The following is a 13527-nucleotide window of genomic DNA, read 5'->3' as shown; positions in this document are numbered from 1 at the left end:
CGACGTGCATCAACCACTCCAGGGATACTCTTCATTTGTGCAACAACGACTTCCCACGAGATGCCATTTATTACCCCCGTTACAGGTACCCTACACTACAGCAACGCACGCCATGGCATATTTCTAGAATCGGATGAGACTCAACATGTGCTCTTTCTGTTCCTCCGACTAACAACAGAAATAAAAAAAGGCCACTTCTCGTGGTCCTTGCAGCTTTGACTTTACCCGCCACTTCTTCCACCAGGTTGGATATCAAAATGGTTCCTCAGCCTCCCGGGTGGCACAGTGGGTAAGGCATCGAAGTGCTAGCTGTGCCACCAGAGACTCTGGGTTCGAGCCCAGGCTCTGTCGCGGCCGGGAGTGTTTCAGTATGATATGTTAGATAAAGGAATAACGACAGACACCAAAGTTAGGTTCAATAGCCTTGTTTGTGCATTGTACGAATGGCTACAACTGGAGTCCGGGGAACAGTCCGGCTAGTCGATTACCTATCAACTAGACTCCGTAACATCATCCTTTTCAATAGAAAGTGCAAACATAAAGGCATAACATTAAATTCTTAACAGTCAGGTCATAACAATAGAAAAACATTACATTTCTTTTTTACTTCAGTTGTCATCTTCCTTTTTTAATTTCAATGTAATTATTTAAGAACAAATATAGATTTTAATTAACCGAGGGCAAGTTAACAGTCCCTTGCTTACAGAGTAAGCCTGCCCGGTGGCTTGCACATCCGACCCACCCGTGAGTAAGTATTGGCTCTGACAGGGGTAGGATTAGGGGCACGAGCTGGAGAGCTTGGTGGGGTAGAAGCCTCACCTTCGGTTGGCCCATGTCTCAATTCTGCACCCCTTACCCTTAGGTCTGGACTGTGATCCAGCTCATCTAGGTGAGTGTATGGCGTGTTCTGGTTTGTCTGCTCTGCTACGCGCAGATCCACCCGATTGCGACGATAGAGGGAGCCACCAACATCCACCAGGTAAGAACGTGGTGCAACTCTCTGCAGGCATGTGCCCAGCCTCCAAAGTCCTGTGTGGTCTCCCGGCAGCGGTTTCATCCTTATCGTTTCACCCACCTCCAGCTCTGGTAGGTCCCGAGCAGTCCGGTCGTAGAAGCACTTAGCGAGCTGCTTTCTGTGACAGAGTTTGTCCGTGACGCCAACCATGACGCAGGGCTCAAGTAGCTTGTTAGCTACGGGGATGGTAGTCTTCAGACGTCTGGACAGAAGGCGTTGTGCTGGGCTGCTGTCCATGTTTTCAGTGGGTGTGTTCCTCCACTGTAAGATCGCTTTCCATGGGTCGTTGCTGTCGCGCAAGGCCCTGCTTAACATGTTTTTTGCAATCTTGACAGCTGATTCTGCCTTGCCATTTGCTTTTGGGTGTCTTGGAGAGGAGGTCACGTGGTCAAACTCCCATTCTGAGGCGAAACGCTTGAACTGCGCAGTGAATTGTGGGCCATTGTCCGTGATTACCTTGTCAGGCTGACCTTGCCTTGCAAACTGCGCCTTGCAGCGCTTTATGACCGTCTCTGCAGACAAGTCAGGGAGCAGTTCAATTTCCCAAAAGTCAGAGTAGTGATCAACGATGAGAAGATAGTCCTTTTGTCTGTGGCTGAATAAGTCCATGCTGACGATTTGCCAGGCCCTTGTGGGCAGTTCGTGTGACATCATGGTTTCCTTTTGCTGTTCATGAGCGTACTCGTTGCATGTGGTACAGTTGCTGACAAAGTCTTTAATTTCTGCTTGCATGTTTGGCCAGTATAATGTTTCACGAGCCTGGCGGTAGCATGCATCACCTCCAACGTGACTGGAGTGTATGCGAGTAAGCATCTCTGGACGTAGTGATTTGGGAATAATGACCTTCTGACCTCTGAACAAGATGCCATTTTGCACGCTGATCTCATCTCGAAAGGTCCAGTATTCTCTCACTGTGAAAGGTGTCTCCTCTTTCAGGTATGGCCAACCTGCGAGAGCCATGGACTTCAGTGACTGTAGGCGTTCGTCCTTGTCAGTGTGTTGCCTTATCTGGGCTAGGCGGTGATCTGTGACGTTTAAGTAGTCTGCCTGATTGATCTGTTGAACATCTTGTTGTTCCTGCTGTAGCGAACAGATGGCCTGCCGCTGATAGACAGTGCCTCTGCCTGTACATTGTGTTGTTGCCCTGCTCAGTGTGTCGCTGATGTACATCTCTGGTCCTGGCTTGTAAATGACCTTCAGGCTGTAGTTTTGCAGAGTCAGGAGCATGCTTTGAAGCCTCTTGGGCGCGTTGAGGAGAGGTTTACTGAATATGGCAATGAGTGGTTTGTGGTCAGTTTCAGCGATGACCAGGTCTCGCCCATATAAGTAGTGATGGAATCGCTGGCAGGAGAAGACGATGCTGAGGCACTCTTTCTCAATTTGTGCATAGTTTTGTTCGGTGGGGGTGAGCGCTCTCGAGGCAAACGCAACGGGCTGGCCTTCCTGCATAAGGCAGCATCCAAGTCCCCTTTGGCTGGAGTCGCTCTGGATTGTGACAGGCTTCATGACGTCGTAGTAGCGCAACACTAGCATGGATGAAGCCAGAGATTTCATCTTCTGCACTGCGGCCTCGTGCTTGGGTAGCCAGTGCCATGGTGTATCTTTGTCCAGCAACCGGCGCAGAGGCTCACAGACTGCTGATAGGTGTGGCATGAACTTTGCAAGATAGTTTGCAAAGCCGATGAGACGCTGTACTCCTTTTGCATCAGACGGGTTTGGCATGTCGAGGATCGCTCTGACCTTGTCTGGGTCTGGCTTCAGGCCTTTTGCCGAGAGAATGTGGCCATGGAAGTGGACGTCTTTCACCTTGAACTGCAGCTTCTTCAGGCCAAGGCGAAGCTTAACTGATCGGCAGCGCTCCATCAGTGCCAGGAGCTTCACATCGTGGTCGCGTACTGCTTCTTCGTCTGTGTCACCACAGCCTACGATCAGGACATCATCTGCGATGGGTTCAATGCCCTTGAGCCCAGCCAGTAACTCGTGCTGCTTACGTTGGTATATCTCAGGCGCCACCGAGACACCAAACGGGAGCTTGAGCCAGCGTTTCCGACCCCAGGGGGTCCAGAAGGTAGTCATGAGGCTGCTTTCTTCATCCAGCTTGCATTGAAGGAATGCATCTCGGGCATCCACCAAGGTGAAAATCCTGGCCTTGGGAAGCTTATAGAGGACATCCTCTAGTGTCGGCATGATGTAGTGGGATCGTTTCAGTGCTTGGTTCAGATGCTTTGGGTCGATGCAGACCCTCCGCTTCTCTGGTTTTTTCACTATGACCATATTGCTGATCCAGTCAGTTGGTTCAGTCACAGATGTCATGTGGCCATCGGCCTCATACTTGTCCAGCTGGGCCTTCACAGCCACTTTCATTGCAATGGGCACATTGCGAGGAGCACACTGGACTGGAGTGATGCTCTCATCCACTTCAAAGTGTACCTCCCCCAGGCACTGATTCAACGGGCATGTTGAATACATCGTCATATCTGCTAAGTAGTTGTTCTTTGGACAGGGGTCCATGCTGGACATGATCCACAATGTGCAGGTCATTTGGTACAGTGAACTGCATCAGTCCCAGGCGTTCGCATGTAGAGCCTGAGAGGAGAGGATGTTGACTGGGTTTTACAATCTCAAACTCCAGCTTGTATTTGCGTCCCCGAATAACACATTCGGTCTCAAAGGTGCCCATAGAGCTCATTAGCTCTCCTGAGTAGAGCTTTAGTCTAGTATCGCTGGGCAATAGATGTGTGTGTCAGGTGCCAGATTGATTTTGTCTTTGTAGCTCATTACGTTGCATGTAGCACCAGAATCCAGTTGACATTGTTGTTGCTTGTTGTGTAATCGTAGTGTCACAAACCATTTCTTCCCTCTTGAGTGTACAGCCCCAATGGATTCATGCATGTAAATGTCACTTTCACTTTTCAGCTCTGAACATTGAATGACATCATCAACACAGTGAATCTTGCCCTCACTCACCCTTCTTTTGCTTTTGAGACACACTTTTGCAAAATGATTATTAGTTCCACAAGCTCTGCATGGTTTTCCGTAGGCAGGGCAGTGCTCTTTGCCACGTGTGTGTGTATTCCCACAGTATTTACATGCTACGGGGCTCTCTGTGTTCACCGTTCGTGGTGAATTGCTCTGCCTCGATTGATTTAGTCTGAATGTCTGCCTAGCAACAGCGTGAACGGTATCAACGTCCGAGCGTGGGGTTTCGATTTCCATTGCTCTCATTCTCATGTCAGTGACTTCAGCAGTGCGGCACATTTCAATGGCAGTTACTAATGTTAAGTCTCTCTCTCTCAGTAGACGCCGGCGTGTATCCTCATTTGCAATTCCCAGCACTATTTTGTCACGAATCAATTCATCTTTCAATCCCCCGTATTCACAAGTGGCGGATTTCTCTCTCAAACAGGTTACCAAGTTGTGTACTGACTCACCCTCTTCCTGTTTACAGCTTCCGAAAACGAACCGCTCATAAATTACGTTTCTGGCGGGTTTGAAGTAATTCTCCAATGCATCCAATATAGCCTTTGCATCACACTGTTGACGTGCTGTGAGGGTGAGATTGTGCCGGTAGATATGCCTGCATTCGCTGCCCATTAAACTCCTCAGAGTTGCTGCTTGTACCTCGTTGGGTTTCTCATGTAGACCGGTCGCCAGCGCATAGTCCTCGAATTCATCCCTGAAGTTGTCCCAATTAGTATTCCAGTCCCCTGTGAGAACCATGGGATTTGGTGGCGGAATGTTCGCTGCCATAGCAATGGAATATGAGATTTCTTTGCCTTCAGTCATCGACGTAGGTAGTGATGCTAGCTAGGCAGCTAACAACGAGTTCATCAGTGTTGTGAGTAGGAAACGGCGTGTGTTCGCATATGGAACGTAACTGCGCCTATACTGTACTTAGCTACAAAAATAACAAACGTGTGTTATCCGAGCCACTTCTGATACCATGTTTCAGTATGATATGTTAGATAAAGGAATAACGACAGCACCAAAGTTAGGTTCAATAGCCTTGTTTGTGCATTGTACGAATGGCTACAACTGGAGTCCGGGGAACAGTCCGGCTAGTCGATTACCTATCAACTAGACTCCGTAACAGGGAGGTCCATGTGGCGATGCACAATTGGCCTGGCGTCGTCCGGGTTAGGGAGGGCTTTTTCGGTAGGGATATCATTGTCTCATCGTGCACTAGCTACTCCTGTGGCGGGCCGGGCGCAGTGCAGGCTGATCAGGTCGCTAGGTGCACGGTGTTTCCTCCGACACATTGGTGTCGGGGTTGGATGCGCGCTGTGTTAAGAAGCAGTGCGGCTTGGTTGGGTTGTGTTTCGGAGGACGCATGGCTCTCGACCCTCGTCTCTCCGGAGCCCATTGGTGTCGGGGTTGGATGCGCGCTGTGTTAAGAAGCAGTGCGGCTTCATTGGGTTGTGTTTCGGAGGACGCATGGCTCTCGACCCTCGTCTCTCCGGAGCCCGTACGGGACTTGCAGCGATGAGACAAGATAGTAACTACTAACATAATAATACCACGAAATTGGGGAGAAAAAAAAAGGTTAAAAAAATATTAAAAGAAATTGGTACTTCATTCAGGTGGTCATTCATCTTTTAAAAAACGTACTCCTACAAAATGATATGGGACTTTAGCAGAACGCAATGTTTTTTTTCCAAAACAACTTCAAAAACAAATTCTTCATCAGCCCATTTAAAATTATTATCAAAAACATGCCTGATGTTTGTTGTCAGAAGCATGCTTGTTGATACATTCCCAGTGGAAACCTAATGATCTTTAGGTCTATATGAGTAGGTCTAGTAGGTCTATGTTGCAAGAGATGTATGCCTAATTTGACCTGGGGTTTAGGCATCCTTTTTATTGGCCTACCTAACTCAGTGTTTATTGGGCCTATAAAGTAACAGAACACCCTACTGTTATGAAGCATAGGCCTACATTAAAAAAATATATTTAAAAAACAACAGTCAATAAAAGTCACATCATATAATAACTGGCTGTTATTGCTCTATCCTAACTGCAGGCAAATAATAGCATTCCCTAATAATGGCATTCCCTAAATGCCACTGGCACAGTTTGAGAGCTGTCCCATAGATGTTTAGTTTGGTGAAGTTCTCTAAAGTTGAATAACATATAGCAACTTTGCATAAAATAAGTACTATACAACATGAAGAGAGGTCATTCCATAAGCTGTGAAACGGTAAGGGCCATGCTTTCTCCTCTAACCTTTACATACACTTCCTGGTCAGTCACATAGGGTTATAGGTCACTGGTCACATGTACAGTATACAGGTAGTCTCATTGACTGTATAGGGCCTGTATAGCGCTGCTATAACATCCTATATTCTTCAGGGAAGGCTTCCCACTAGATGCTGGAACGTTGCTGCAGGGATTTGCTTCCTTTCAGCCACAAAAGCATTAGTGAGGACGGGCACTGATGTTGGGTGATAAGGCCTGGCTCGCAGTCAGCGTTCCAATTCACCCCAAAAGTGTTTGATGGGGTTTAGGTCAGGGCTCTGTGCAGGCCGGTCATGTTCTTCCACACTGATCTCGACAAACCATATTTTTTCATTTTTTCTTAATGTACTTTTACCACTTTTTTGTGATATACAATTGGTAGTTACTGTCTTGTCCCATCGCTGCAACTCCCCTACAGACTCGGAAGAGGTGAAGGTCGAGAGCCATGCGTCCCCCGAAACGCGACCCTACCAAGACGCACTGCTTCTTGACACACTACTCGCTTAACCCAGCTGCACCAATGTGTCGGAGAAAACACCATCCAGCTGATGACTGATGTAAGCTTACGGGCGCCCGGCCCTCCACAAGGGGTCACTAGAGCACGATGGTACAAGGAAAACCCGGCCGGCCAAACCCTCCCCTAACCCGGATGACGCTGGGCCAATTGTGCGCCGCCTCATGGGTCTCCCGGTCATGGCCGGCTGTGATACAGCCTGGAATCGAACCCAGGTCTAGTGATGCTTCAAGCACTGCAATCCAGTGCCTTAGACCGCTGCTCCACTCGTGAGGCCCCGACAAACCATTTCTGTATGGACCTCGCTTTGTGCAAGGGGGCATTGTCATGCTGAAACAGGAAAGGGCCTTCCCCAAACTGTTGCCACAAAGTTGGAAGCATCATGTATGCTGTAGTGTTAAGATTTCTCTTTACTGGAACTAAAGGGCCTAGCCCGAACCATGAAAACAGCCCCAGACCATTATTCCTCCTCCACCAAACTTTACAGTTGGCACTATGCTTTGGGGCAGGTAGCATTCTCTTGGCATCCGCCAAACACAAATTTGTCCGTCGGACTGCCAGATGGTGAAGCGTGATTCATCACTCCAGAGAACGCAAACCCTGCTCTAGAGTCCAATGGCGGCGAGATTTATACACCACTCCAGCCAACGCTTGGCATTGTGCATGGTAATTTTAGGCTTGTGTGCGCTTGCTCGGCTATGGAAACCCATTTCATGAAGCTCCCGACAAACAGTTCTTGTGCTGACGTTGCTTCCAGGGGAAGTTTGGAAATCGGTATTGAGTGTTGCAACCGTGGACAGATACTTTTTATTCGCATCAGCACGCGGCGGTCCGGTTCTGTGAGCTTGTGTGGCCTTCCACTTCACGGCTGACACGTTTTTTGCTCCTAGACATTTCCACTTCACAATAACACCTCGATCATACCTACAGCGTCATTGCACAAAAATGGTACGCAGCATCATCTGGATAAATGTGCAACAAAAGTCCAGCGTCTAGGCATACAGTTTGACGCATACTGTATGTTCGATAAATCCAACCTATGCACTCCTTTGAACGCAATGCTAGAAAGCAAACGCAGAGTTCCATTGGAAATGAATGTATTTCTGGTGTACCACAACGCAATGACGCTATCGGTGTGATCGAGGCTAGACTACACTATACACTATTCCCCTGAAAACCAGATTAGGGGACTCTGCTCAGGCGTTTCTTTTATGCCTGCTATGATAGGCCCCATAGCTCATAACCTAACATAAACAAGTAGCCTGCGAAGGAGATAGACCCTCAATTACCCCCCCTCTCCCCCTCCCCCACTCCCCTGAGTAGGCTGATACCCCAAACCCAACACCTCCTTTGGCCACTTTCCTTCCAGTTCTCTGCTGCCAATGACTGGAACGAATTGCACACCAGTGTTTCAACTTGCGCATACTCATCTGCACATCTATCACTCCAGTGTTAATTGCTAAATTGTAATTACTTCGCCACTATGGCCTATTTATTGCCTTACCTCCTTACTTAATTTGCACACACTGTATACAGATTTTTCTATTGTGTTATTGACTGTAAGTTTGTTTATCCCATGTGTAACTCTGTTGCTGTTTTTGTCACACTGCTTTGCTTTATCTTGGCCAGGTCGCAGTTGTAAATGCGAACTTGTTCTCAACTGGCCTACCTGGTTAAATAAAGGTGAAAAAAATATAAAAATACAGTACTGCATTTCTGTGACTCCTGCACTAAAATCCCTTGCCTGCAGAGGGCACTGGTGAATCACAGCTGTTAGATTTGTGTTATCAACTCCATTGACATAATGCATACCGTTGCCACATATCATATTGTGCCATATTATGTGCATACAGTCTGTTAAATAAAATGGATATGTCTCTAACATATCACATATAATTGGTGATAGTAATATGTGGGCTTCTGTCTTATAGTTTTTCAAATGTTTAGGCTACAAAAAATGTTGGTAGTCTTATAGGCCTAGCCTACTTGGTAGTGCCAACTAATCATGTTGGCAAAGTTGTGTAAGCCTATCCTGCATATTGACCAGTCAGAATTGGACTGCATTTGGAAACATATGTGACTAATAAAGTAGAAACAGGAATACAATCTTTCTAAGTAGACTACAATAGCCTACTGTTTGCTCCACTGGAAACAGATTCATCATCTATTCCACGTTGGTTCAATGTAATTTCATTGAAACAACGTGGAAACAACGTTGATTCAACCAGTGTGTGCCCAGTGGGCTATGTCTGTTCAGGGGATAAGAGTCATGGATCGTCTGTAGTGACTTACTAAATAGTCAATGCAATCAGAAGAGTCATACACTTGGGTGAGATAGTAACTCAAACACATGGGTCAATAGAACTATATCTCTGTGACCCTTGGTAGCATTTTCATAATGCACCTGTCCTGTGCGACTGTATATGACTATGAATTCACACAATTACTTACAGTATATTTTTTAAATTAGATGATGATCGTTGCATTTTAGGTTAGGTTGGTTGTATAAGACTGTGCCTTTAAAGTTGACTCAGCGTAAAAGTAACGGACCCCCCGCGACCGAAACGATTGCATTTGACAAGGCTTTCTATAGGCTACATGAAAAAGCATGCCTGAGGAATGCATGGGACAGGATCCAATTATTGAATGAGTCCATGTATCGCAGAATAGTGTACGCGCACAGGACAAACGTTTCCTTTTCTGATCTGAGGACGTGGATTACATCTCATCTATCTCGAGATTAGCCCCTGGCTGTTCAGTGTTGTCGGTCTCTTACCTCATCCGATTCAACCTCGTTTGGCAACGTAAATAGTAGACATTTTTCCATAAATACAAACCAACGCGTATAGTTTATATACAACTGTTCTTTAATTCTGGATCTATCCATAAACCATGCCTTCGATTGAGCGGACTGAACAGTGGTTTGGCTATAGCCTACCATGCCCTATTAATTGCGTGCTGAAGTGATGATGACGGTCTGTCCCCCGTTTTATGTTTATTTCTTCCGCAAGACGAACGAGAACCTCTGCCATCAGTGGAAATGGAGATATTTTTTTTGAAATTTGTGCCCATTAAACGGATCCTTTTAAAATGGTGTGTGCGAACACTGCTATCAGCAGAAAATGGAACTACGAACATGGGTGTATTTCATATTCGAAACGGACACTTGTGAGATGAAGGATTACAAGAAAAGCAATGTAAAACGGTGACTTCATTTTTCGATGGATATCAATTGCTTTTGTTAATCAGGCTATGCTTTAAACCCAGGAGAATAATTCATTATATTCTGAATAGGTTAAAACGCAGATTCTGTTTAACCTGAGGTATTTTTGACTTAAAACGTGCATCATGTACATTTTTTTGCAGGGCAATTTTGATCAATCATTGATACTTCGACGAGAGGAAGCAGGACAACTTGATGTGCGAATATAGAATCAACGCGGCTTTGACAATAGCCTGGTTGCATAGATGGCAAATACAAGCGAGTTTGGGGAAAGCAATCCTTCACTACAGAATTATGCTATCACCGCCTCTGCGGTGAAACTGGCCTCGCTCGGTCTGATCATTTGCATGAGCCTTGTAGGGAATGTGGCGCTGTCCCTGCTGGTGCTGAAAGACAGCTCCCTTCAAAAGGCTCCGTATTATTTTCTACTTGATCTGTGCTTGGCAGATATAATACGGTCTACCGTGTGTTTCCCCTTTGTGATGATATCAATCAATAACGGTTCCACCTGGACATACAGCATTATAAGTTGTAAGATTATTGCTTTCATGTCAGTCCTTTTTTGTTTCCATGTAGCGTTTCTGCTCTTCTGCGTCAGTGTAACCAGATACATGGCGATAGCACACCACAGGTTTTATTCCAAACGAATGACATTATGGACATGTGTGGCAGTGATTTGCATGGTCTGGACCCTCTCTGTCGCTATGGCTTTCCCCCCTGTATTCGACGTTGGCACCTACAAATTCATCCATGAGGAGGAACAATGCATTTTCGAGCACCGATACGTGAAAGCCAACGATACCCTGGGCTTCATGCTGATGCTGGCTGTCATCGTGGGAACAACACACGTTGTTTACATAAAGATGCTGTGTTTCGTTTATGACCACCGCAAGATGAAACCCGCTCAGCTGGTCCCAGCTATAAGCCAAAACTGGACTTTCCACGGGCCAGGTGCAACTGGGCAGGCAGCTGCCAATTGGATTGCAGGATTTGGACGTGGCCCCACCCCACCAACATTAGTGGGCATCAGGCAAGCCTCGCATAATGGAAACAGGCGGCTGCTTGTCTTGGATGAATTTAAAATGGAGAAACGCATAGGGAAAATGTATTACATGATAACTCTGGCGTTTCTTCTCTTCTGGGCCCCGTACATTGTTGCTTGCTACCTTCGAGTTTTTGTCAAGGGAGGCACCATTCCACAGGTCTACCTGACTGCGGCGGTGTGGATGACGTTCATTCAGGCGGGGGCGAATCCCATTATTTGTTTCATATTCAACAAGGAGCTGAGGATCCGTCTCAGAGCTTGTTTCCCGTGTTGTCTCAGCACACAGACGCCTATGTCTATGGAGCCTTACTGTGTCATCTGATAGGTTCAACTGTTGTTTTAGACAAGGGAAAACGAACAGAACTGTCATGTTGGTATTAAAGCCTATAGGTGATATTTCTCAGTCGCTCTGCTTGCCCAATTTTTCCACATATGTTGAAGGCCACATTTTGTGATTTGCACATACAGAAAGTGTATAAAGTTGCCAATCTTGATTTCAAATACTAATAATTTAGCATATTTTATGAATCTCATTAGTATTTTCTTTGAGTATAGCCTAGGCCTATGTCAACCCTGTGAGAAAGACATATGACGTGTGTAATATTCTGTAAAGCTATTTTGTCGCTTTATTCTGAACAAACCAAAAAAAAAAATACTTTGTATCTTTCAGAAAATCGTAGAATTATTTGTGTGGAGAAAGTGTTAACTCACTTTTACAGTCATTTGCAAATACATGTTCTTCCTGGATGTTGACATAATCTGGTGATACAAATGCATCCCTTGTACATTCCCGGTAAAATCGACAAATCATTTGTTTTTCTATGGACAATGACCATGGGACTCTAAAATAAGAAAAGTGTCAGTGCTGCAGAGAGGTGTTTGCATTGTTTGGCCTTCTGAGTAAATAAACAACAAATGAATGATGAGTATTGCTTTGATTCTGTAATACACAATAAGCAAATGGTTATTGGACAGTATCTGCTCAGTTACAATACAAAAACCACGTGGGAACATCCATTTCCAATCGTCATCCACAAACCCAATTACTTTCAGCTTACCATATTGTTTGTGTATTGTAGCCCTTTCTGTACCGTAGCACAAATTATGTGGTGTATTACCCTGAAACAAGAATATGATTATACTCAAATCATGTTATTTTAGTATTACTACTTTATTCCATGCTGTAAGGCGAAATACGACCATTATTCGTATACCATTGTATTTAACTGTCCTTGGGAAGTTTGCGGTCCTGAAAAAGAAGTGCAGTAAGAGTCCAGTTTTCCTCTGATTGCACACTCCATTCTTCTGATAAGACTTTAACTAGCCAACATGTTTTTTTTTATATATATATTTCACCTTTATTTAACCAGGTAGGCCAGTTGAGAACAAGTTCTCATTTACAACTGGCCAAGAACAACAACACAGAGTTACACATAAACAAACGTACAGTTAACAACACAATAGAAACATCTATGTACAGTGTGTGCAAATGTAGAAGGTTAGGGAGGTAAGGCAGTAAATAGGCCATAGAGGCAAAATATTTACAATTTAGCATTAACACTGGAGGGATAGATGTGCAGATGAGGATGTGCAAGTAGAGATACTGGGGTACAAAAAGATAAATAACAATATGGGGATGAGGTAGTTGGGTATGCTATTTACAGATTGGCTGTGTACAGGTACAGTGACCGTTAAGCTGCTCTGACAGCTGATGCTTAGTTAGAGAGAGGACATGCACCTCGCAGTATGTAAAAAAGCCAACAGTGTATAATAGTCATTATTTTGATCACTGCTCGTCTCTGTTACAGCCATGTAAATGAAAATATGTCAGCTAATTGGAGTCCTTAATCTTTGTAGCCCGGTTCACCTCCTATGGGGAAGTGGGATAGAGTGGGAGTTGCTTAGCTTTTGTTTCTGTGCAGAGCCATCGCAGTATACCTACAGTACACCCTCCCTCCCTGGCCTGGCCTCACTGCATTCATAACCATTACCATCACAACATGCCTGCCTCATATTGACATCTGCTCCGCTCCACTCCCAGCATGTACATACAAGGCTATCAGCAGAATCTCTGTGGCTTCTGAGATACTGAATCTTACTCACCGTTGAATTCTCTCATGAAATACCATTTCAGGTCAAGCATTTTTTTTATGCAACAGTTCTGCCCCAGTAGTACTCTCTCTGCCTCTTTGCTGTGCTCATGAAAAAATGTTGCAGAGCCTGTACACGGCCATATTGTTGACCCCACATCTGCTCCTGTTATTTACTTTTCATCCCTAGAGTAAGTTAGGGTGAAATCTGTGTTATTGCATAGAGTTTATGATGCCCTTGTCTGAATATACCTACATTGAAATGGCAAGGCTCAGTGACCACATTGTATGTGCTAGTGTACTCCCAGTGAGCACCATCCATGGACGTCTAAAAGACATCATTTTGATCACTGGACTGTGGATGAGCTCCAATATTTGGGCCATTGGGAGATTGACCCGTTAAGA

The 13527-nt window shown here is 45.4% G+C and overlaps 1 protein-coding gene across 1 annotated transcript; it reads left to right on the top strand.

Moving 5' to 3' along the window:
• Positions 1-9399: 9399 nt before the first annotated feature.
• LOC115145574 (probable G-protein coupled receptor 173) lies at positions 9400-11932 on the top strand. The gene has a single exon (XM_029687067.2). The coding sequence runs from the start codon at positions 10233-10235 to the stop codon at positions 11352-11354; it is 1122 nt and encodes a 373-aa protein (XP_029542927.2). The 5' UTR covers positions 9400-10232; the 3' UTR covers positions 11355-11932.
• Positions 11933-13527: the final 1595 nt, after the last annotated feature.

The sequence above is a fragment of the Oncorhynchus nerka genome, linkage group LG2, assembly GCF_034236695.1.
Source record: "Oncorhynchus nerka isolate Pitt River linkage group LG2, Oner_Uvic_2.0, whole genome shotgun sequence".
Lineage (NCBI taxonomy): Eukaryota > Metazoa > Chordata > Actinopteri > Salmoniformes > Salmonidae > Oncorhynchus > Oncorhynchus nerka.
The sequence above is the reverse complement of the archived record's forward strand: the minus strand, read 5'-3'. Positions and strand labels throughout refer to the sequence as shown.

Coding starts and splice junctions, on each gene's coding strand:
- LOC115145574 (XM_029687067.2), top strand. CDS start 10,233: ATGGCAAATACAAGCGAGTTTGGGGAAAGCAATCCTTCACTACAGAAT.